Source organism: Aspergillus steynii (genome assembly GCF_002849105.1).
Source record: "Aspergillus steynii IBT 23096 chromosome Unknown P170scaffold_1, whole genome shotgun sequence".
NCBI lineage: Eukaryota > Fungi > Ascomycota > Eurotiomycetes > Eurotiales > Aspergillaceae > Aspergillus > Aspergillus steynii.
The window spans coordinates 6,585,250-6,605,816 of NW_020194398.1; the positions used below are offsets into that span (position 1 = coordinate 6,585,250).

A 20,567-nucleotide genomic window follows, 5' to 3' on the forward strand; every position below is an offset into this window, starting at 1 on the left:
CTCACAAGATCCAGTCCATGATGTGTAATAATGATCTGACAATCTTATCCCGGAGACCCCGCGACAGCATGGAAACAGGAATCACAGGCAACGTGCCTTGCGCTCTTCGTGTTGCGCCAATCATCTGAGATAGTCAGGCACTTCTAACGCCAGTCGTCTCTGCTTACCTCGTGGGTATGTGTTGGTCGGGGTATAAAGAGATCGATAGGGCAGGTAGCCAGGGGTGATTTCCCACTAGTCCTATCTCTCGATCTTCTATATCTCAGGGTCAAGCAGGATTCAACTTCAATATGGTCTTCCCACGGATTCTCACTTCCTTTTCTCGCTCCTACTCCTCGGGTTCTGGCTCGATTTTCAAGTCACCCAGCCCCAATGACCGGCGCGAGGAAGTCCGATCGTCGTCGCCGTCCTCCTCGACGTCCACGATCCAGCCTCTCAAGAGAAACGAAGAGTCCGAGGACATCACTCCCACAGATGCATACACTCCTCGTGACTACTCCGCGGCCTCCAAACCCGAGGAACGGGAGGCCAAGAAGGAGAGCGAGAACGCTGACGGATGGAGCTACGGACCGGAAAGCGACAACAGCGACATCAGCACTCTAGATCTGGGCCCAAGCATCACGACCTCGCCGGCCACTCCCAAGGCTTCGACCCCCCTCGCGACCCACCCGGAATATCCATTGACGCCCCTTCCTGGGTCCGAGTCCCAGGATGATCCGTTTGATCAGGTGAAACCACTCGAGCGAGAACCTGACTCGAAGTCTGCTGTCGGTCCGGAGGAGTCCAATCAGCGCGTCAACAATGTTCCTGCTCATCGGGAAGAGCAGGCGGAGACGCCGGTTCGACCTCCAAAGCGCAAATCCGACACGGTGGTAGCGACGTTTCGCACGTTGTCGTCGTCGGGCTCGTCGCTTTTCGCCGGTCTCAGGCCGGGCGTGAATCGCGCGAGGACGTCGTTTCGCAGGGGTGGGGTGTTGAATGATTAGGATATCGGTGCGGAATCTGGTATCGATGTCTGATTGATTACGACTGATGATTAGTGCATGTTTGTTCTTTGCTGTGGGTTTTGTTCTGCTAGAATGATAGGGCGTTGTTGGGTTTGGGATTCTGTCTTATGTTACTTTGTATCTAGATTCAACGCATTCAACATACTACAAACATTCTAATTAATACTCAGCTGACCATCTTCCGGACAACTTCTACCCTAACAATGTATGCAATCGGGGTCATCAAGTCTATCGTCTTATCATCCGGCTATGCGGCAACGGGCCAGCCGTCCACATATTCCAGGGGGTTATAACCAAGTCGAGCCTCCTAAATGGGATGTTAGAACACTTTATCTGCACGGAGTACCTGAGTCATTGACCGACTTACCCAGAAGCCATATCCAATCGTCGTGTTCACTATTGAACATGTTAGCTGCACCCTTGTGACACCTCGTCTGGGCGAGAACCAACTCACAGTAGTGATAATACAGGATATCCGTCCCATCCTCCGTCAGGACCCCCTGGCCCCCGGGAGCGTACACTTCTCGATTCGAACCGTACACGACCTCGCCTCCACCGTCGACCAGATCCCGGTCCGTCCGATCGACGAAAGGCCCACGCGGCGAAACCGACCGCCCGACTCGAATCTGATATTCCATTCCCGGCTTCGGCAGATTCTCGGGGTTGTATTTGCAGCACTTTCCCCAGCTGAACCAGAGATAGTAGTATGGCGCGTGATAGGAGATGAAGCCGCCTTCGACCGGATGGCCGCCCGTGGGGTCTCCGCACAGTTGATTCTTGGGGTTCCTCCGCCCGGGGAAGATGGCGCGTGGCTCGTGGGCCAGATGGCGCGCCTCGGATTGCTCGCCGCTGACGACGGAAAGCAGGTCCTTCGACAAGGGCTCCTGCCAAAGGCCGGTCCAATAGCTGCCCCAGGTCAAGTAACCTTGACCGTCGTCGGTAACCAAAACACTGGGATCGATCGCGTTGGACACAGTGTAAGGGTATTTGGCTGATCCGCGCCCCTTGCCGGATTGCACGATACTGCCGTGGTCGGTCCAATCTCCGGGGCCCGGCGATTTGGAGGTGGCGACCCCGATGGCGCTGTTGCGGCATCCGGCGTAACTGACGGAGTAGTAGCAATAAAACGTTCCGTCAAATTCGATGGTCGTCGGGGCCCATGGGGCATTGCGGTCGCCCTTAGGAATGACGCTGTCTTTTCCCAGCACGGTCCCGGTTTGTTCCCAGGGGCCATCAAGGCTCGAGGCTTGGTGGATGGCTAGGTACTTGCCGACGCCGTACGAATAGTAGGTATCGCCCACTTTCAGGATACTGGGATCATGGATCCGCAGATCGGTTCCATGAGCTGGCGCAAAGGCCTCTGTCGGCACCGGTGGTGCAGGATCCGACGGGATCGGACCAGGGCGAGAAGACAAGAATGAGCGGCGCACAGCAAGAGTAACCAGAATGAATAACCCCAGCAGAAGAGCCATTTTGGCCCAGCGCCGGAAGTATGGATAGCGAAAGGATCGAATGTCTACTCCGGGATCGCCGGCCCCAGGCCGGGATGGTGGGAAGGGACATTGGAATGTCGGGAATTGAGTGTTTCTGGTAGCCATTCTGGCAGGAAGTGTTGTCGTCTAGGTTTCAGTGTAAAATAGTAGATTGGAGTATTCTGAAGTACAGTGTAGACATGCTCAATGCCTCTGTTTGATCTCGACACGATCTCGACAACTCCGGTCGCGGCGTTTTTGGGATTGCCGTTGCGACAAGATGGAACGGTCGTTGACGATAGACCAAGCACTCCTGAAGAGCCAGGGACTTCTTACGGCCTGTCAGAGCGTCTTGATCCCTGCGCAGGAATGACTATCAAGCCTCCTGATAGACGTTAGACCGCCAGACAGAGGGATCATTTAGGTTGTTGTCTCACCACGGCGAGCCGAGGAGTCCATAATTAATTAAGTCCGTGCTCTGAAACCCATTTACCGCCGTCAACAGGGAACAAGAGACATGACGCGACTGGAAAGGTGTCCAGAGGAGAGATGGAGAGAAGGGGAAAGGGATGAAGACGGAAGGACGCACTTCGCGTGATGACGTGATTGCAGAGCCGTGCCTGATCTGCATTCTCCCATTGGCGGAAGTCGGGATTTCGACTGGGATACCTGGCCAGGAGATGGAGTAAACATGGACGCCATGGGAGAGATTCTCACGTTCCACGACACGTTCGCACAGTGGAGCGGAGCGCTTATTTATTCTCGACCGCCTGCCCGAGATCAGACTACGCGAAGTATAAACCAACCGCCAGGACCAGAATCACCTTTGATGTTTTTCATTGAGAGCTCCCAGCTCATTAAAAACCGCAGGAGACCGCTATATGTACAGGAAAAGCTATCAAAACCCATTACCATGCCGGTCCCACCCATGGGGAATTTGTGCAAAAATCAAGATGCTTCGAGCGCCGGAGCGAAGAGAGTCGGGACGAAAAAGGAATCGTTCTAATACAGCGTGAACCAAAGAAAGAGAAAACAAGGGAAAATAAAGTAGATAATACAACACCCTCCCGCTTGGCTGAAAACGACGGTGGACATAAGGAGGTGAACTCGGTTCGTTCCGCGAGGGATTCGGGCTCGTTGGCGATTACAAAAAGCTCTTTCTCACGACCTGTTCCTCAGTTAGCGACCCTGTGCGTTGCGACGAGAAAAAGCCCGGGTGCACAAACCGCCCAGCCACCGGCGATCGTCGCCACGATCCCGCCGGAGATCATCATCGGCTTCAGACCCCGGGTGCTCTTGAAGAGCATTCCGCTCAGAGCACCGGCCATAATGCTGTTGGCCGAGTCGTGCTTGCCGCGGGCATAGCCAATCCCGGAGTTGAAGCCATTGTATACCATCGCCACCACGCCGGCGGAGTTACCGAGGAACGGGCCTCGCCGCGTGACCGAGTTCAGGACACCGTTCAGTCGAATCTTCGGGGGTGCGGTCGCGGGGGTCTTATTCAATCCTTCCGCCAACCCCCAGGCTCCTCCCACGGTCAGCGCGGCGAGATAGGTGGTGCCGGCGCCGTAACACAGGTCATCGGACCATCCTCGCGACGGTAGGACTGATCGCGAGCCGGGGAGCTCGTCGAGGGCGGAATCTTCGAGGGTGATGTAGTCGAGCGTGTCCTGGTTCAGGCCGGACAGAGGATGCAACTGCGTCGGGTCGGGAATGGCGACATCTGAGAAGAAGGAGCTGGCATCGGGGGCGGACGAAGCGTCGAATTCGGGGCCCTTGGGCTGCTTGCGGCCGCTGAACGAATCCCAGATGGACATTATGACGGAAGGGGAGAAGAAGAAAAAGAGGAAAGAAAAGGATTAAATTAAAAGAATACAGTCAAGAAGCAGAGACAAGGAGGGACGAGAGGGTCGAGTCTGCCAGCCGGCGCAGGGTCAGTTCGGTCAGTTCAGATGTCGAAGGAAAGTCGACGAACAAAAACTTCAGCCCCGTGACCGGCGAGTCACGGGCGGCTCGGCGGATGGCGGAACAGCGTTTGCCCGGCGCTAGGCCGCTTTGGGCGCCCCGCCGGGAAAATCCACAAGAGGCAAATTGCGATCGCGGGGATTGCAGTGCCGCTGGAGTCTTTCTATACTGGCTACGGGCATGTCGCATGGGTAAGGAGATGGCCAGTGAAGCAATGTCCGGCGCCCCCGGCGACGCGGGGTCGCTCCAGATGGACGCCATAGCGCAATGCATCCAGGTCGTTCCCGAGAAAACCATGCTGGAGATCAGCAAGGGACCGCTGGGTCGATTCATGCAGTCCTGTGAGGATATCCAGTAAGTGTCGTGTGGCTCTGTGTGGAGGGGAGAGAGGAAATGTGTCGCCGAACGTGGAGTCCTAATTCTCTGGCAATAGACAAGTGAGCCGTGTATGGCAGAGTCTGCTGAAGACCTTTGCGACGGCGTCGATCTCGCATGGCCATACCTCGGTGTCTTGCAACACCGTGAGCGCATTCCTCGATGCGGCGCGGATCTCCAAATGCGAGGCTACCAGGCAGTTGGTTCTCTCGCGCGAGACATGGATGTCGGTGTTCGAGGTCTTCTTGGTTCGCTTCAAGGACGGAAAGCCCAAGCCGATGAAGCAGCTGCTGGAATCCTTGGTAGCTCTACTAACCAAGCATCTCGCCGAACATGACCGGCAATTCATCAAGTCGCAGATCATCGATGCGACGCTGCCCAGCATCGTGTTGAACGAACGTCGTTCGCAGCTCAAGGCGTGTCTCGTTACGCTGGAGATCTTGGTCCGCAAGAATGCGCTCCCGCCAGTCGAGCTCACCACGATGGTTCGAAGCTGGCTGCGGGAAAATGCCGGTCGATGGATCCCTCTGTTCCAAGAGGATTGTAAAGCTCTCGCGATAGACGTAACCCAATTTCTCGAGAAGACCTCCGATGATGGGCCTGCTACCCTTGAGTCGCAACGACCAGCCGCAGAAGTGTTTGTGCTGGCCTTGGTGGCCCAGGCTAGAAGCTTCGAGCTGGCTGCAGGCCCGGGTGATACCATGACAGCTTTCTTCCAGAAAGTGAAAGCCTTGCCCCCGACTAGTCACTCCCGCGAGCATGTGCAAGGGTTGTTGTCAGTCTGGGTGGCCCCGGTTAGACACGTTATTCTGCAGAACATGCATCTCCTGGAACCCATGTCTTCCTATTTTCTCCATCCCTTATTCAGTATCGACCCGATTGGCTTCCGAGGCTTTCTAAACCAATTGCCTTTTGAGAACCTCTTAACGGGAGACATGCATGATGCCCCGGTCGACGAACTCTCTCTTCTCTTTGCGTCGTTGCAAATGGCGAAGAAGATTGGGTTGGTACATGAAGATCGTAAGTGCATATGCTCTGTATATTATTGGAAGCGTCGCCTCTTACCATGTTTTAGATACCTCCCCCAAGGGTCCCACTGCCAAAGGCGGAGCAGCAGATGAAGGCATCATTCTGAAGAGCGAAGTGATCGGACAGTTTCTCTTCCACCGAGATTTCAGCATCAGAATAGCTGCCCTGTCACTTCTGATCACGGCGAACGCCACTACCAAACCCTTTACGTCGGCCACCATGAGAGCCATCCTCAAGGGCCTCCCTTCCTTACACGCCGAATCGGACGCCTATTCTCGCGGGGAGATACTGAGTATTATCCGTAAATTGATTCCACGCCTCAAAGGTGGCATCATGAGTAGTGAGCAAAACTGGGCCGAGGTGATGGCTTCCGCAAACAAGAAACAGCCTCCCAACTATGCGCGTGACGATCCAGAAACCCGAGCTTGTTTGACGGAGTACCTGGAGTTTCTAAAGGCAGACCTTCAGCCCACAGCATCCTATCAGCGTCATATCACGTCTTTGAAAACGTTGATTCTCCTTTTGGAGTCTGGACTGGATGCCCGTTTTGAAGGTAGCATCGTTAGCAAAAGCGAAGGGAATCTCACCAAATGGAGATTCAATACCGAGGTCTTCGAGCCCAATCTCTTACGATTGTTGGTTGATCTGCTTCTGGACCCATTTGAGGAAGTCCGAGCCAGGTCTCTCTCGATTGTTAACTTGTTTCCGCGCGATCTCTTGCTCGGCGATGGCGTACAATTGGCTAGTAACGCTTCAGACCAGGCTCAGCTGCTAGGTGCGCTGGACACGGCAGAGCAAATGGCAAGCCGGACCAGTCGTGCGGATTATGCGGACACCGTTGCTCGTTTGTATCACATCCTGTTCTGTGCGGCGCAGTCTTCTTCTATAGATGCCTCGCAGTGGTGGGAAACAAAGATCGGCGTGGTCGATGCTATTCTGAAGAGACTGGAAGCGAAACTCTCTCTATCCGGGGCGATTGTCAAATATCACCTGCGCGATGCACCATTGCACGGACACGTTTCTGCTCTAAGGTATATCGTTTCAACCACAGACTTCCATGCCCTCATATCGGGCCCTGAATCGCCAAACTACGAGAACTGGAGGTCTACACACGCGAGGATTGTGTCTATTTGCGACAAAATCTGGAATGAAGTGAAACCTGTGCTGTGCATCGATTCCCCCGAAGGCCATAGTGACGAGCCCGCCGAAGGGCTCTCTGTCGGACCGAAGGATATTTTGTCCTACTCCTGGCGTGCTCTGCGCGAGTCAAGGTACATATCTTCCTCTTTTAATGTGTTATCTTTTAACCACGCTGTACTGACACGGGCAGTCTCCTTCTTCACGCGACGCTTGTCAATTCTACATATGGCCCGCAAGGGTCGTCGGGGTTGACTTACGATGACTACCAGAAGATCGGAACAACCAGCTTTACTCAGCTTGCTGAACTTCGTCATAGAGGAGCATTTTCGACTGTCTCTCAAACTTTCGCCACTTGCTGCTTGCGGTGCGGCCAGTCCAGCGATCCAGAAGTTGCAGACCTTCCGACTCGATGGTACCAGGTGGGTGGTTCCAATTCATGTTGAACTGCCATGGCAGGAACTAATATTCCGAGAATAGGATGCCAGAAAGATTATATTTGAAGCAGCCTCTAAACTGACACGTCGGTCGGCCGGTCTACCTGCTTTGATCACCGGTATCGTGTCAGCAAAGCCGGGAGGACCACTGTTTCGAAAGGTTGTCGATGACCTTCACGAGATCTCACATTTACCAGCCGCCCATAGTGACAAGCAAGACCTGGAATTACCTCAAGTTCATGCTATGAACTGCCTGAAAGACATCTTCACAAACACCAAGTTTGGGGCTTTCACGGAAGCCTTTATCATGCCTGCGTTGACCTTGTCCGCCGAACGAATTGGGTCTCCTATGTAAGTATTAGAGAAGCAGCATGCGCGCGTGAAGCGTAAGGCTGACTTTAACACAGATGGGCACTCCGTAATTGTGGATTGATGCTCTTCCGGGCTCTACTAACGCGTATTTGTCGCACCGGAACTGGCCTAGGATTCGGTGGTAAATCCGGATCAGAGCCCGGAGCTCGAGTTTCCTTCCAAAAATACCCGGGCTTGATCCAGCTGTTGTCGACTCTCCTTACTGAGGAAGACACGCGGAATATTGCGGCACAGGATGACCATTCCATTGTTACGGAACGTGTGTTCCCGGCATTGGAGCTCATTGCTGAAAAGGTTCCTAATGTCTACGACGTCGATGACCGGATGATTCTCGGACTGGTCAAGACACAACTCAGCAGCCCCGTTTGGGGTATCAGGGAGCATGCAGCCCGAGTATATGCATCGATATTGAATCGCTCTGATATCATCAAGGAAGTTAGATCGCTGATTGACGATGACGCACAGTCTAAAGCACAAGACTTGCTTCATGGAAAGGCGCTTTGTGTGAAGTATGCGCTACGTAGATTCGCGCTTGTCTCCAACTCCCTCTGGAACGGTATGTCTGCCTGTGCTGAAGCCAAAACCCCTTTGCTGACGCGATTATAGAACACGCTGATGAGCTGTCGTCGTTTATCAAACACTTTTTTGCGATGGTATTCACTCTTGCCGAATCGCCCTTTGTTGCCACTACTCTGGTGGAGGTCCTGACCGAGACCGTGGTGAAAAGTCTTGACTCCGGCTCCGAAAGTAAGGAATTCTTCGTTTAATACCGAACCCCTGGCTAAGACTTCATTTTAGCAATTCTCTTTGCTACTCTGAACGATATCTTCGACGCACACTCGTTCGATGATATCCTGGACTTTATATTTGACTCCACCCATCCTTCGTGGAAATCATTGAGTACGACGCGTGCAGCTTCTCTCCTAAGAAGAGCACTGTCATGGGCTGCGGTTTTGCGGAGGCTCGGTACGGATGAGTCCAACGAACTGGAGACATTCATCCTGAAGGTTTCTTGCTTTGATGCCAACGCTGGTGCTTGGCTACTTGAACAGGTGCAGGAGACATTTGGTGAAAACACCGGAAAGAGAAATACTCTTCTTCGCCTTTATTCGGTCGTCATATTGGGAGATTATCCCGGCGATGTCAAGTCATCGGCCATTGCCAGTCTGGCATCGTCCCTAGAGACTGTGCTTGATTTCAGCCGCGACAACTTCCACGGGATCGAACTTCCATGGGATGCTCTGGACAGGCAAATAAACCTTGGTTCAGACGCACCCATCTGGAACCGTGATCGATCCGATGCGGAATTGCGTCTTCAGGGATGTCTCTTGGCCGCCAAAGTCATCTCCAATCAAAGTGGGAGCTTGCAGGAAGATGTTTCTAGGTGGACGATCAAGCTTCGATTTGCGATGCAGGAGGAAACAGTGAGTCCAAGTTGTCTTCTATGTTGATTCCCTGCAATCATTTGGCTAACGGCGCGAAAGGAATTCACAACTCGCCACGCGGCAGTTGCCTCCATCACCGCATTCGGGCGTGTGCTCCGTTCCCCGGGCAAGGCCCCCGTTGCCGAGGGCTTTTTCCTGGAGCCGTATTTGATCCTATATGACATGCTGAATGACGATGACGAGGAGTTGCGTGATCTCGCCGCCTTGACCGCCTCATGGGTGCTCTCATATTCTTCCGTCACGTCCTCCAAGGCCGTGACGCTGTCGCCCTTCAATGCCAGTCATCTTCTTTCCGAATTCATCGTTGACAACTACTCGGGGTCACCCACGCTCTGCGCCCGTGTGATCCGGTACATTACAGGTCAAGAAACTCGAATTGGAGGATCAACCCAAAGGAAGCGCCTGTCTTCAGTGTCCGACCTGATTTCCGAGCACAGGCAAGAAAGCACCACCCTTTTCGAGGAAGAGAAACAAAACCTGTTCGTCGACGAGGTTCGCGAAGTCGAAAGATGGTCCGGACAACTGCTTAGACTGACGAAGGGCTCATATGACGACCGCTTGACTGTGTCTGTCTCTCAATGGGTTTCCGACGGACTTTCGTATCTCATCGAGCTGGCAGTAGACGGTGCTGGGTCGGGCAAGGACGGATTTATAGGCTGGACCAGCAAACCCGAAACCTTTACCTTGGGTGTCCGTCTCATTAATCTCGCGGCCGTGATGGCGTCGCCCGGGTTCCCTGCTTCCAGGAGCCTTGGGGGTGAAGGACCAACGTTGAAGGAGAAGCTACAGCTGCTCTACATGCATGGGAAGGCGGTATCGTTGCATGTTGACTGGCTCTCTAGGATTCGGCGTGCAGTGGATGCTTCATGATATCTTATGATTTGGTTTAGATAAAAGTTATAGACAAAGATTTCCTTTCCTCTGGGCTCCTGTCCGGTCATTTCGGTCCACGATATTTGTGCAGCTCTCAGCTGGAGGGCACCGCAACCCCATCTACACACTGCCATTGCCCCCCATTCACTTCACCTCGTTACCCCAGCTCACTCCTTGGATCCCTACACTTCTTGATCATCCTGTACGCATCTTTCACCCAGCCCAGAGCAGCAACACTCCCAGAATCGCAGAGTCACAGAAACAAAAGGTCCCCTTCCCTCCAGGCAATCCGTTCATCCAGAAAGCCACGCTCATCAGTTCACTCATCCGCTTAATAGATCTCATCCACCTGCCTCAAATGAACAACAACGTCGTCATTGCGATCGTCGTTCTCGTCGCTCTCTTCGGCTGCGCCTGCGGATGGCTCTACTCCCTCCGCTGGCGCTCCGAGGTCCGAGAACGATTGTTCGAAGCCGATTCCACCGTGAGAATACGAAGACTGGAGCGTCGAGCAACGCAGCCACGACGAGTGAGAGAAGAAGAACGATCTCCGGGGCGATCGCCTCCTACCTCCCGGCCTCCAAAGGCCAAGAAGAACAAGAACCAAGGGGCCAAGGCCGGCACTGGGAAGAAGCAAGCGCAGAAACCGAAGCAACGATCACAGCAACTGAGCTGGTCTTCGGACAATCAGCAGGACACGCAAGAGAATACCAACACATACAACCAGAACGACAACTCCAATCCAGATCCAGACATCAGCTCACAAGGATGGGGTAACCCTGAACCCGCCGAGCAGCAATCTGAGGTCAATCAGTCTACGACGTCTACCATGACGGCGACTACTGCTGCCACGAACGATGACGAATGGGGAGGAGTAGATGCTACGTCCACAGCCGATCCTTCGGCGCCAGGATCGGCAGGACCAACCAGCGAGAACGAGAGTACCAATTGGAACAGCGAAGGCGAGCAGGCGGCGGGTTCAGCGTCGGGATGGACGGCCGATGGGAACAGCAGCTCGGGGCAAGGCGAATGGGGATCTAATGTGAGCAGCGGACCGGGCCTGACCCAGCAGGAGCAGCAGGACAATGATCACCCGGAGAGGAAGCCGGAGAGCGCGTGGTGAGCACGGAGGGTGGACTCTTGCGTGTAGAATACGGGAGTATAGAGATAGTGAACTACCAGTTGACCGCGGCAAAAGCGAATGCGCAAGTGGTCGCTGCCGGCAGCCGCAGTCAGTGACGTCTCTTTCCCCCCCGCGGATCTCCGCCGTTCCTTTCCCTTCCCTTCCTTTGCTTATTGTTCCCCAGCCTCTTTCGACTCGGCTGCCTTGTCGTCTCCATTGATGTGCATCTCGTCTCACCCCTTCCCACTCCGCGCTGCTTTCTAGAATTCCAGTCGCCCTTCTGTCCCCTCGCTGCTCCCCCCTCTCGTTCCGACTCCATTGGGTTTCCCGCGGTTCCTGGAATTGCAGGCTGCCTGGTCCAGCTTCTCGGCCCACCATGTGGAACGACGAGGATAACAACCCCTACGGCGCATTCGAAGAGCAGGCGCATCTCTCCGAATCCCTCCACTCGGCAACTCTTGCCTCCCGTAAGATTCCAATCCATTGCATTGTCCGAGTCGCTTTCGGCTGGCTCACCGTCTGACCTCCGCAGCTCTCTATGACCGCGAGTACACCCCTCCGTCGCCTTCTAGCCGAGCGTCCACCCAGGACCCGCCCGATTACTTGGAGCGACAACGTGATTTCAGCGATGACGACGATAATGACGATGCCTACGGAACCCAGCAGCCGGGTCAGGGTTACCTCCGCAAGAGCGTGTACGATAGCCGCATAGAGCAGATCTTGTATGAGAATCAGGACATGCCCATCCTCATCACCGACGCCGGGAAGAACCACGAGAGCGGCGGGGGCTACATCGTGTACACCATACGGACCGGGGTATGCCAGTCATCTACTCCCCGCGGCTTGAGGCATCCACACTAACCGATGGATTCCAGGATTTGGAAGTGCGCCGCCGGTACTCGGAATTCGCTTCGCTGCGCCAGACCTTGGTGAATCTCCATCCCACCCTCGTCGTTCCGCCCATCCCCGAGAAGCACACGATGGCCGACTATGCCGCAAAGCCCACCAAAGCCAAAGAAGACACGGCCATCATTGAACTCCGGAAGCGAATGCTGGCCGTCTTTTTGAATCGATGTCGGACAATGAAGGAGATTCGCGAGGATGGGGTGTGGTGGAGGTTTCTGGATCCTAACGTGAGCTGGGTATGTGCAACGTCAGCTACGGGGGCCTGCGTGTGGTCTCCCCTATGCAACTCTGTGCTAACTATCTGCCGCAGAACGAGGTTCTTCATTCCCATCCGGCATCCTCGGTGCCAAAGAATAATCTCAAGGCCCCGCCACTCGATCCTGCAAACCCGACGGCCGCACACGCTTGGCTGCCCATTCCCTCTACTTCCTCGAAACTCAAGAACGCATCTGGTCCAGCGTCGGCGGGCACGTCTCCTACCACCGAAGGACCCGGTCCCGATGTTCTGGGTCGCTTCCCACCCGAATCGCGCAAGTTGAGCGAAAAGGACCTTGACCCCTATTTTGTGAACTTCGAAGCCTCCACCCGGGAACTGGAGTTGCTTCTTCAAGGCAACATTGAGAAGGTGAACCGACGGACTTTGGCGCATCTCTCTTCTCTATCGGCGGATCTCATGGAGCTGGGGGCACGGTACAATGGATTCTCGTTGTCGGAACAGTCGCCCACTGTCGCCGCGGCCATCGAGCGAGTCGGCCAGGCGGCGGACACGTCTTACATCGAAACCGAGGAGCTGTCCTCTTCGTTGGGCGCCAACTTCGCGGAGCCCATGAGAGAAAGTGCCCAGTTTGCCAGCGTCGTCCGGAGCGTTTTGCGATACCGCGTTCTCAAGCGGGTACAGGAGGAGATGACACGAGACGAGCTGGCGAAAAAGAGGACCCTCCTGGACTCCTTGGAGCGAAGTGAGATGGAGGCCAAGCGCATCGAGCAATATCTCAATCGCTCATCTCCCCACGGCGCAGGAACCAAACCTCAGCGATCCTTGTCTACCTCGTCAGCCACCAGTGCTCCCGGCACCCATGAGGGTGAGGCACAACCCCCCGGACCGGAGGATACTGCTTCCATTGATTCGGACTTCCCTCCAACTCACGGCGAGTCGATCGGATCTCACCAGGCCGTTTCCCCGGCATCCCCGCCGCGGAGGCCCGAAGTGGGACAGCCCTCACCAGCCCACCGCAAAACCGCCAGCGGAACCTTCATGAGCAACAAGCTGTTTGGTCGCATCAGCCATGCCGTCCATGGCTTTGTGGATGTGGACCCGGAGCGAACCCGACGCGATCAGATCGGGAAAACTAGGGAGAGTTTAATTCAGGTATTTGGCCCTTCCCTTGCAACCTCAATCCCTCCAACCCATGCTAACTTAAATCGATTCGCAGTTGGAGGAAGCCTTGAAAGTGTCCGAGAACGACGTCAAAGACGCCAGCACGGGGGTCTTGCAGGACTTGAAGCGGTTTCAGAAGGACAAGGAGACCGATCTACGACGATACATGGTACGTTTTATATGGCTTTAGTTCAACCGTCCCTGTTCTAGGATAAGACTGACCAGCTTCTCTAGGTTTCCTACGCGCGCTGCCACCTTGACTGGGCCCGGAAAAATCTCGAGACATGGACGGAGGCCAAAGACGAGGTTGATAAGATCGTCGTTCGCTAGATTCCACGGTGTTTTAATATGGGTTCCAATTAGTTTCATTTTCCTTCCACTCTTTCTCCCCTTCTAGAGACGTGGAGATCGAGAACGCTGGGCGTTGGTTGGCAGGACTTTGCTCTCTTTGATCACTAGGGCTGTCTCTATGACTTAGGAATCTAGCCCTCGGCTTCAATGACAATTCTTCAATTGAAATCGACATTAGTATAGGCTGGCATGCCTTAACACGGGTGATCTACTGAGTGTTCGCCCTCTGGACATGCCCAAAAACCATCTGTTGGCCGGTCTTTATACGGCCCGACCCCTTATCCAGTCAATACCGGCCAAGCCGAATCACCTCTTAGAAAGCCCGAAGTGTTAGCAAGGAAAAGCCCGGCATAAGGCTACTTTGACTAGATGCCCTTTCGGGCAGATGCGATTGAAAACGTGGAAGTCCAAATCATCTATTAGATACTGCGTTGAAGCGTATATGGTTATGTAGGTAGATACGAATAATTTCAATCCTTGACGCCGAACCCTGTTCCCAATCCGAACCCGAGACGCTTGAAATAAACCCTAAACAAATCCTCGAATGATACCCCTTTTCCGCAAAACAAGGAAAAACTTGACGGCGCCAGTTAGGATTTTCGTGTCCATCGGGGTATAAAAGAAACAAGAAAAGAGCGCGACGATCTCCGCGGGAGACCGGTCACGCGTAATCATGAAAATTAAAAACGAACAAGAAAGAAAACAAACATTAGCTTTGGAAACTGTACATACGGACTTCGCAGTCCTCGCTTCCGGTCGCGAAACGGCTATCACCCAGGCCGATGCAGGTAACGGGTCCGGAATGGCCAGTAAATGTGCGCTCGCATTTGCCCGTTCTCGGGTCCCAGATCTTCACCATGCGGTCCTCGGCCCCGGAGACGATGCGGAGAGTGTCGGCACCCAGGGCCCACACGCCCTCCAGGTGGCCAAAGAAGGTGCGCAGGCAGCGGCCCGTGGTGGTCTCCCACAGCCGGATGGTGGAATCCAGGGCACTGGTGACCATGTAGCGAGGCGGCGTGGGACGTCCGTTGTCAAACGAAGGCCCGAAGGGAGAGGACTGGAAGTTGTTGGTGTTCGACTCCAGGCCCAGAGTAGCCTGGAGGGACGCAGGCTCGGTATCGCCCGACACGGTGCTGAGATTGTCGTTCTCGCATTCGGCGTCGTGATCCTCAAATTCGAACTCTCGGGGGAGCGGGACCACCTGCTGGACTTGGCCCACGTGGCCGTGGAAGGTTCTAATACACGTTTTGGTGTCCAGGTCCCACAGTCGCACGGTGCAGTCGTCCGAGGCCGAGAACACAGTCCGCGAGGTAGTGTCGACTCGGACGGCATTGACCCAATCGGTGTGTCCACGCAACAGGCACGTGGACTTGTCTTCGAAGTTCCAGATTTTCACCGTCTTGTCGACGGAGGCAGACGCGAGAATTGTAGAATCAAAGTGCAGGCCAATGACACCGCCGCGGTGGCCGGTATAGGTCGAGATACATTCGCCGGTGCGCCAGTTCCAGATCTTCAAACTGCGGTCCATACTGCCGCTGATCAATTTCGTATCGTCGAACTGCAGACACCGGATCCCGGATTCGTGGCCGTACAGCGTGCGCAGCTCCTCCCCAGTCTCGGTATCCCAGATTTTGATGGTAGCGTCGTAGGATCCGGTCGCCAGGATATTGTCCTCGAACTGCAAGCACATGACGCCGTTGGTGTGGCCTTTGAAGGTTCTGATCGAGCATCGTCCGTACTTCCAGTTCGTGCCCACCTTGAACCGATCCTTGTACACCTCCTTCCACGGTCGGTATCGGGTCTTGAAGTAGTCCTCGTCGTTGCCGGATCGGGTCACCAGCGACGAACATTGCCGCTTGGCCGCCGTGTCGTCTTCGTCGTCGCTCGACTCGATTTTTCGCTTGGTCGAGCCCGACTCCTCGGTGACGGTGCACTGGCTGCTGGCATCCTCGGAGGGAGCCAGGCTCGCAGAGCGGCTGTTGATATCCCAGGTGGTCGCACGTAATTCGATCTCACGCTTAGATTCCCGCAAACGCTTGCGGTCCAGCAGGGGGAGACCCCAGCCACACTTCTTGCATTTGCGGTGGATGTGCTGCTCGCACATGCGATGCCAGACCACGTCGTCATCGGCGAGAGCCCGCCAGCGTCGCGACACCTGGGCGGCTTTGCAGAGCGAGGTGGTGTCGAGGTAGCACAGGATCTTGAAAGAGACTTCGGGGGGGAGAGCGGTGAGAAAGTCAATTCGAATCAGATCCCGCACGGTGGCGGATACGAAGGACAGTTGGGGGAAGCAGCATTGAGACATGATGCCCTGCAAAATCAGTTTTCGGTGCTTGGCCGGCGCGGCCGAGAACAGCGACCAGACATGGGCGATGCCCTGCTGGTCGCTCTGGGGGAGGGTTTCGAGCTCCTGGTTCTGTGTCAGCGCGCACGGATGGGCAGGTGAATGTAGACGGGCAGACTCACTCGCTGCAACTTATCCATTGAGGGTTCGTCCGCTTGGCGTCGGCACTTGAGATCGGGTCGGTGGCGATAGCAGTACTTGGAGTTGGCGCTGCTGATCTCGACGGGTTGGACGATTCGCGAGCCTAAAGGGGCGTATTGTTCGGGGATGTGTCGCGCCAGAAACGGGGCGACATTTTCGTCCGCAAGCTTTGCGGGAGTCGACGTTGCACCGGCGTAGGTGTGGGGCCCATGCTGGGTAGAGTCGGCGTCCGCTTCACACTCGTCCGCGCTCTCAGATCCGCCGCCGAAGATGGACTGGAATGAGGTCTGACGGATGACCATCTGCGCCTTGTCCCGCGCAGAATCTCGGTTGGGGGTCGTCGGCCGTGCGACGTGCTCGTTCTGCGCCGGTCCTGTCTCGCTGTCAAGTCGCATATCCGCGGGACTCAGGTGCCCACCGTCCACATGCCACTCGAACCCAGACTTTTGGAGCAAGACGGAGCAATCACCGGGATGGCCGCAGTGTGTAGTATGATGGAGAAACCGGCGACGGTCGAATTTCTGCAGATTGTCGTTGGTCGGGCTGGGGAGGCGAGGGGAGAAGCGGAGTGGCGAGAGAGCGACGGAGGGAGGAGGGGAGGAAGAAAGAGAGTTGAGGACCGCGCGGGAGACGTGCAGTAGTCGCAAGATGGGATGGGACCAGCCAGCAACCACCGGGGGGAAAGTAGCGGATAATATATGAGGGAGAAAAAAAGTCGCCAGCGAGAAATTGGCACCCCGGAATTATGCAATCCATCTAGAATCGCGCAGGGAATCGCCTCCGGGGGACTCAGCGCAATCACGCAAGCGCCGGGCTGGGGTCACGTGGGCCGATGGCGCCATAGCCGCCCGGCGTCGCATCAGCCTGGGGGCCTGAGAGCCTGGCGGCCTGAGGTCGCACGCCATCCGTCATAGTATACGCAGTATGGTATAGTTAGTACTTGGATTCTAGACTGTGCTGGAAAGATGAGCTCTCTGGATCCTGCATACGGAGTCTAAAATAAGGGACAAAACCAACATGAGTCTACCTTATCTTGATATTAAATGTAACCCTGATAGCTAAAGATCCTCGTAAGAATAAGACTGTTCCAGTAATCCATCGCTAGTCCATCCCTCACCGCCTGCCGCCAACACCGCCCGACGGTTACGCCATCCATCTCTCTCTCTCTCGCTCTACCGTTTCCTTGTCTTGATTCCCTCCAAGACACTAAGACACTCGTGTTTGACCTATCTCTCTCCCCCCTGGTCTGGCATTGGCATTCTGGAAAAGGAGTCATCGGTAAATCAGACCCCTTTCCTTTGTCATCATTCTCCCACGCGATGACGAAAGAGGACTGCTAAGCTCTAGATCGTTGCCCGCAGCGCATTTCCCTTCCCTTCCGCAATTCCATCGGCCCTCGTGAGTGTAGTCCATTGCTGCGCCGGCTGTGACCCTCGTCAGGATGAAACGGAGGGCATGACTGAAGAGAATAATCACCACAGCCCTTAACCCAATCCCGGAAAGGCCTGTTCCCCTCGGCTCACGCGTCGAAACTCACCGCTAGATTCTCCCCGCTGCCTGAGGACCGTCGATCCGACGGTTGAGACCCGTTGGAACTGGTTATTTCGGCACCACCTTCTCGATCCTCGCCTCTTATGGGGTGATTCTGAACTCATCTTACGCACCTCGCACGACAATCCGGTCCCATTCCGCATACTCCTGGTGGCTCTGCACAAAATCTCGTCCGGAGGCCCCGTCGGTCATCATTGGGCGCTTAGATCCCTCTGAGACAGCAATCGCCTTGGATCAATCGCCCGGCTACGCTCGGATGCAACCTCATTTGTGAGAAGGAAAGCTCCCAAATTGTCGTCCGCCATGTCGCTGTCCGAATCGTCCTCCGGCTCGGGCGGCGCTCCTTCTGCCCCTGGTCCAGACCCCTCCGATGACCGGGACGCGTCGATGCCTCAACTGGCGACACTCATCAATCATCTGGTCGCGGCCAAACGGTCGCTGTCGTCAATCAATCATGTATGGCGTGCCAACGAGATCGTCACGGCTGCTCGCGCCACGCTGGAGGAGAGCGTCGTGGTGTCTGCTCGCACCGGTTTCCTGCGTCGCGGCCTGAACAACCAGCTGCGCCTGCTCTACAATGTCCGCACCGAGGTCGAGGATGTGTCTCTTCGGGGTCGCTCGGAATTTGCCGGAGTGCTGAAGAGTCTCGATGCCGCCGACGCGCGACTCCGAAAGACCTTAAATTTGTTGCGAGACACGATTGTCCATGCCTCCTTTCGCCCCGGGGATGAAGAGCCCAAGAGCCTGCATGACTTTGTAGAGGAACGAGGCGTCGAGGAGCTCCATGCCGCTCTAAAACACTCGATCGATCGGACCAGTGCTGCGCAAGGGGACTTGGATTCTTCCAACGCCTCGTTCGACGAGGAGCTCGGTTCCATCAAGGAAGCGCTCGGAAACTATCGTGCTGCAACCAAACTTGCATCATCTAGATCCTCCGCTTCCTCGTCCTCGTCAGCATCCAATTCCAGTTTGCCCTCCCTGTCCTCCATGCCATCCATGCTGCATTCCCTGGAGATGCACGCGCAGGAAATGGCTAATTTGTTGGAGTCTCTGGTCCGACACTTTGATCTCTGCGTGACCGCGGTCAAGCACACCGAAGGCGGAGGCGCCGCCGCGCGTTCCATCACCGGCGATATGCCCGCCGGCATGCACGTCAGTGGGCGTGGAGGGCCTAATTTCGAGGAAGGCATCAACGCCAACCTGAATGCCCCTCTCGATCCTCTCAGCGACTCTGAGTACCAGGAAATGGTGAATGTCCTGATCAAAGACGCAGCCGAGGCGGAGGATGTCGTGATGGAGATCCAATATCGCATCACGGAGATGGAGTCTGACCTGGACCACGTAACAGCCCAGCGCGACACCCTCCTTTCCATCTACAATGCCACCACCAGCGTGTTTACCCACATCTCCTCGCTCGCCTCTGCGCGGTTGCCCGGGTACATTGCACAGGCGCATAATTTTACCCGCGTATGGAGCGAGGAGCACGAACGTATCGAAGTCGGTTTAGTAGAGCTCTCTGACCTCAACTCGCTGTACGATGGCTTCCTCGATGCCTATGACGGTCTCATCCTCGAGGTGTCTCGCCGAAGACATGTGCGACAGCGTGTCGAGAAAGTCCTGCGCGATTGCAGGCACAAGTTAGACCAACTTTACGAAGAAGATGTCAATGCCCGCGAGACATTCCGTGTGGACCAGGGCGACTATCTTCCATCTGACATATGGCCGGGCATCGGCCGTGAGCCGATGCGCATCGAATTCCAGCGCATATCCGGAGGTGACCTGAAGGGTATCGCTGCACAGGCGGATGACCAGCAAGAACTGCCGGCGCCTGAAACCGAGGAGGTAAAACCGACGGTGCCGGCAAGTCAAGCCGCTGGCGACGGGGAAACTATCCCTGATTTGCCCAAGCACATCGTCGAGCAAGCCTTAGCTCGAGTGAGAGCCAAAATGCGACTCGCCTCCTGACAGCAACCTTACGCTTGGTCACGGCGATTTTGCAATCTTCACTACTGATATATATCATTTCCGCTTCTCTTGAAGCACTGGAAGCTCCGGTTGAACCTAGTTGTCATTTCAGTGCTTTTTAAATGCAATGCAGACTGCTTATGTGATGCTGGGCCATCGCACCTCGACTGCCATGTTCTGCGGCCTAGATGATGAACTTGAAACAAGGAAGAATCCTAAACCGACGTCCAGGCCACCTCTTAGCTCGCAACCGCCTACTTTGCACGTGTGCCAGACGCATACTCTTTACCGGAGATGTACGCGCTGTCAGATCTGCAAATGTAAAGTGTCTTGCTTCGCTAAAGATGTCTGGGATGAGGATCAAAGAGAGCTCTGATAGGCCATTTTGTTGGTACTTAATACTCAGTAGATTCAATCCAAAAGCCATCTACATAGACAAGTTTCACTTCACACGAGACAATCATATTACTCAGCTCATGTTCTATTGACTTAGATTTTGCTGGTTGAACTTTGAGGACTGATGTCTAGAAATAAGAACAACCCTTTAAACAAATGGTTTTTCTATTCACCTCACATTTTAACATTGAAATGGTTTCGATTGAACTATTTTCCCTGGTTTTTCATTTTACATCGGCACTAGTACTAGTAGATGGGATGGTCAAACTTGCTGTAAAACTGGGGTGAGTCCATTCGGTT

General features: G+C 55.0%; 7 protein-coding genes across 7 annotated transcripts; 4 read left to right on the top strand and 3 right to left on the bottom strand.

Moving 5' to 3' along the window:
- Positions 1 to 290: 290 nt before the first annotated feature.
- P170DRAFT_422391 (uncharacterized protein) lies at positions 291 to 986 on the top strand (the record flags this gene model as incomplete). The annotated part of the gene is made up of 1 exon (XM_024847428.1): positions 291 to 986. One exon carries the CDS (start codon positions 291 to 293, stop codon positions 984 to 986), a length of 696 nt encoding a protein of 231 aa, XP_024711204.1.
- A 268-nt stretch (positions 987 to 1,254) lies between these two features.
- On the bottom strand, positions 1,255 to 2,479 carry P170DRAFT_443595 (arabinan endo-1,5-alpha-L-arabinosidase; the record flags this gene model as incomplete). Its single annotated transcript, XM_024850565.1, has 4 exons — positions 1,255 to 1,314; positions 1,375 to 1,403; positions 1,462 to 2,367; positions 2,407 to 2,479. 4 exons carry the CDS (start codon positions 2,477 to 2,479, stop codon positions 1,255 to 1,257), a joined length of 1,068 nt encoding a protein of 355 aa, XP_024711205.1.
- Positions 2,480 to 3,287: 808 nt separating this feature from the next.
- On the bottom strand, positions 3,288 to 4,393 carry P170DRAFT_433376 (protein transporter TIM23). Its single transcript, XM_024848472.1, has 2 exons — positions 3,706 to 4,393; positions 3,288 to 3,647 (listed from the first exon to the last, which is right to left on the bottom strand). Exons 1-2 carry the CDS (start codon positions 4,294 to 4,296, stop codon positions 3,624 to 3,626), a joined length of 615 nt encoding a protein of 204 aa, XP_024711206.1. The 5' UTR covers positions 4,297 to 4,393; the 3' UTR covers positions 3,288 to 3,623.
- A 211-nt stretch (positions 4,394 to 4,604) lies between these two features.
- Positions 4,605 to 10,144, top strand: P170DRAFT_396677 (THADA/TRM732 family protein). The gene is made up of 9 exons (XM_024846132.1): positions 4,605 to 4,798; positions 4,878 to 5,839; positions 5,895 to 7,119; positions 7,179 to 7,407; positions 7,466 to 7,773; positions 7,830 to 8,350; positions 8,401 to 8,541; positions 8,593 to 9,218; positions 9,279 to 10,144. The coding sequence occupies exons 1-9, from the start codon at positions 4,632 to 4,634 to the stop codon at positions 10,107 to 10,109; spliced, it is 5,010 nt and encodes a 1,669-aa protein (XP_024711207.1). The 5' UTR covers positions 4,605 to 4,631; the 3' UTR covers positions 10,110 to 10,144.
- A 1,270-nt stretch (positions 10,145 to 11,414) lies between these two features.
- Positions 11,415 to 14,022, top strand: P170DRAFT_396680 (PX and BAR domain-containing protein). The gene is made up of 6 exons (XM_024846133.1): positions 11,415 to 11,702; positions 11,768 to 12,051; positions 12,111 to 12,377; positions 12,452 to 13,510; positions 13,575 to 13,688; positions 13,754 to 14,022. Exons 1-6 carry the CDS (start codon positions 11,612 to 11,614, stop codon positions 13,847 to 13,849), a joined length of 1,911 nt encoding a protein of 636 aa, XP_024711208.1. The 5' UTR covers positions 11,415 to 11,611; the 3' UTR covers positions 13,850 to 14,022.
- A 557-nt stretch (positions 14,023 to 14,579) lies between these two features.
- Positions 14,580 to 16,657, bottom strand: P170DRAFT_343777 (F-box/WD repeat-containing protein; the record flags this gene model as incomplete). Its single annotated transcript, XM_024843422.1, has 2 exons — positions 14,580 to 16,280; positions 16,337 to 16,657. 2 exons carry the CDS (start codon positions 16,655 to 16,657, stop codon positions 14,580 to 14,582), a joined length of 2,022 nt encoding a protein of 673 aa, XP_024711209.1.
- A 1,263-nt stretch (positions 16,658 to 17,920) lies between these two features.
- P170DRAFT_52584 (autophagy-related protein 17) lies at positions 17,921 to 19,965 on the top strand. Its single transcript, XM_024855252.1, has one exon. The coding sequence runs from the start codon at positions 18,210 to 18,212 to the stop codon at positions 19,869 to 19,871; it is 1,662 nt and encodes a 553-aa protein (XP_024711210.1). The 5' UTR covers positions 17,921 to 18,209; the 3' UTR covers positions 19,872 to 19,965.
- The last annotated feature ends 602 nt before the right edge of the window (positions 19,966 to 20,567 follow it).

Coding starts and splice junctions, on each gene's coding strand:
- P170DRAFT_433376 (XM_024848472.1), bottom strand. CDS start 4,296: ATGTCCATCTGGGATTCGTTCAGCGGCCGCAAGCAGCCCAAGGGCCCC. Junction 3,648..3,705: donor CGATCGCCGGTGGCTGGGCG/GTTTGTGCACCC, acceptor ACTGAGGAACAG/GTCGTGAGAAAGAGCTTTTT.
- P170DRAFT_396677 (XM_024846132.1), top strand. CDS start 4,632: ATGGGTAAGGAGATGGCCAGTGAAGCAATGTCCGGCGCCCCCGGCGAC. Junction 7,774..7,829: donor GAACGAATTGGGTCTCCTAT/GTAAGTATTAGA, acceptor ACTTTAACACAG/ATGGGCACTCCGTAATTGTG. Junction 8,351..8,400: donor CTCCAACTCCCTCTGGAACG/GTATGTCTGCCT, acceptor ACGCGATTATAG/AACACGCTGATGAGCTGTCG.
- P170DRAFT_396680 (XM_024846133.1), top strand. CDS start 11,612: ATGTGGAACGACGAGGATAACAACCCCTACGGCGCATTCGAAGAGCAG. Junction 12,052..12,110: donor TGTACACCATACGGACCGGG/GTATGCCAGTCA, acceptor GATGGATTCCAG/GATTTGGAAGTGCGCCGCCG. Junction 13,511..13,574: donor CTAGGGAGAGTTTAATTCAG/GTATTTGGCCCT, acceptor ATCGATTCGCAG/TTGGAGGAAGCCTTGAAAGT.
- P170DRAFT_52584 (XM_024855252.1), top strand. CDS start 18,210: ATGTCGCTGTCCGAATCGTCCTCCGGCTCGGGCGGCGCTCCTTCTGCC.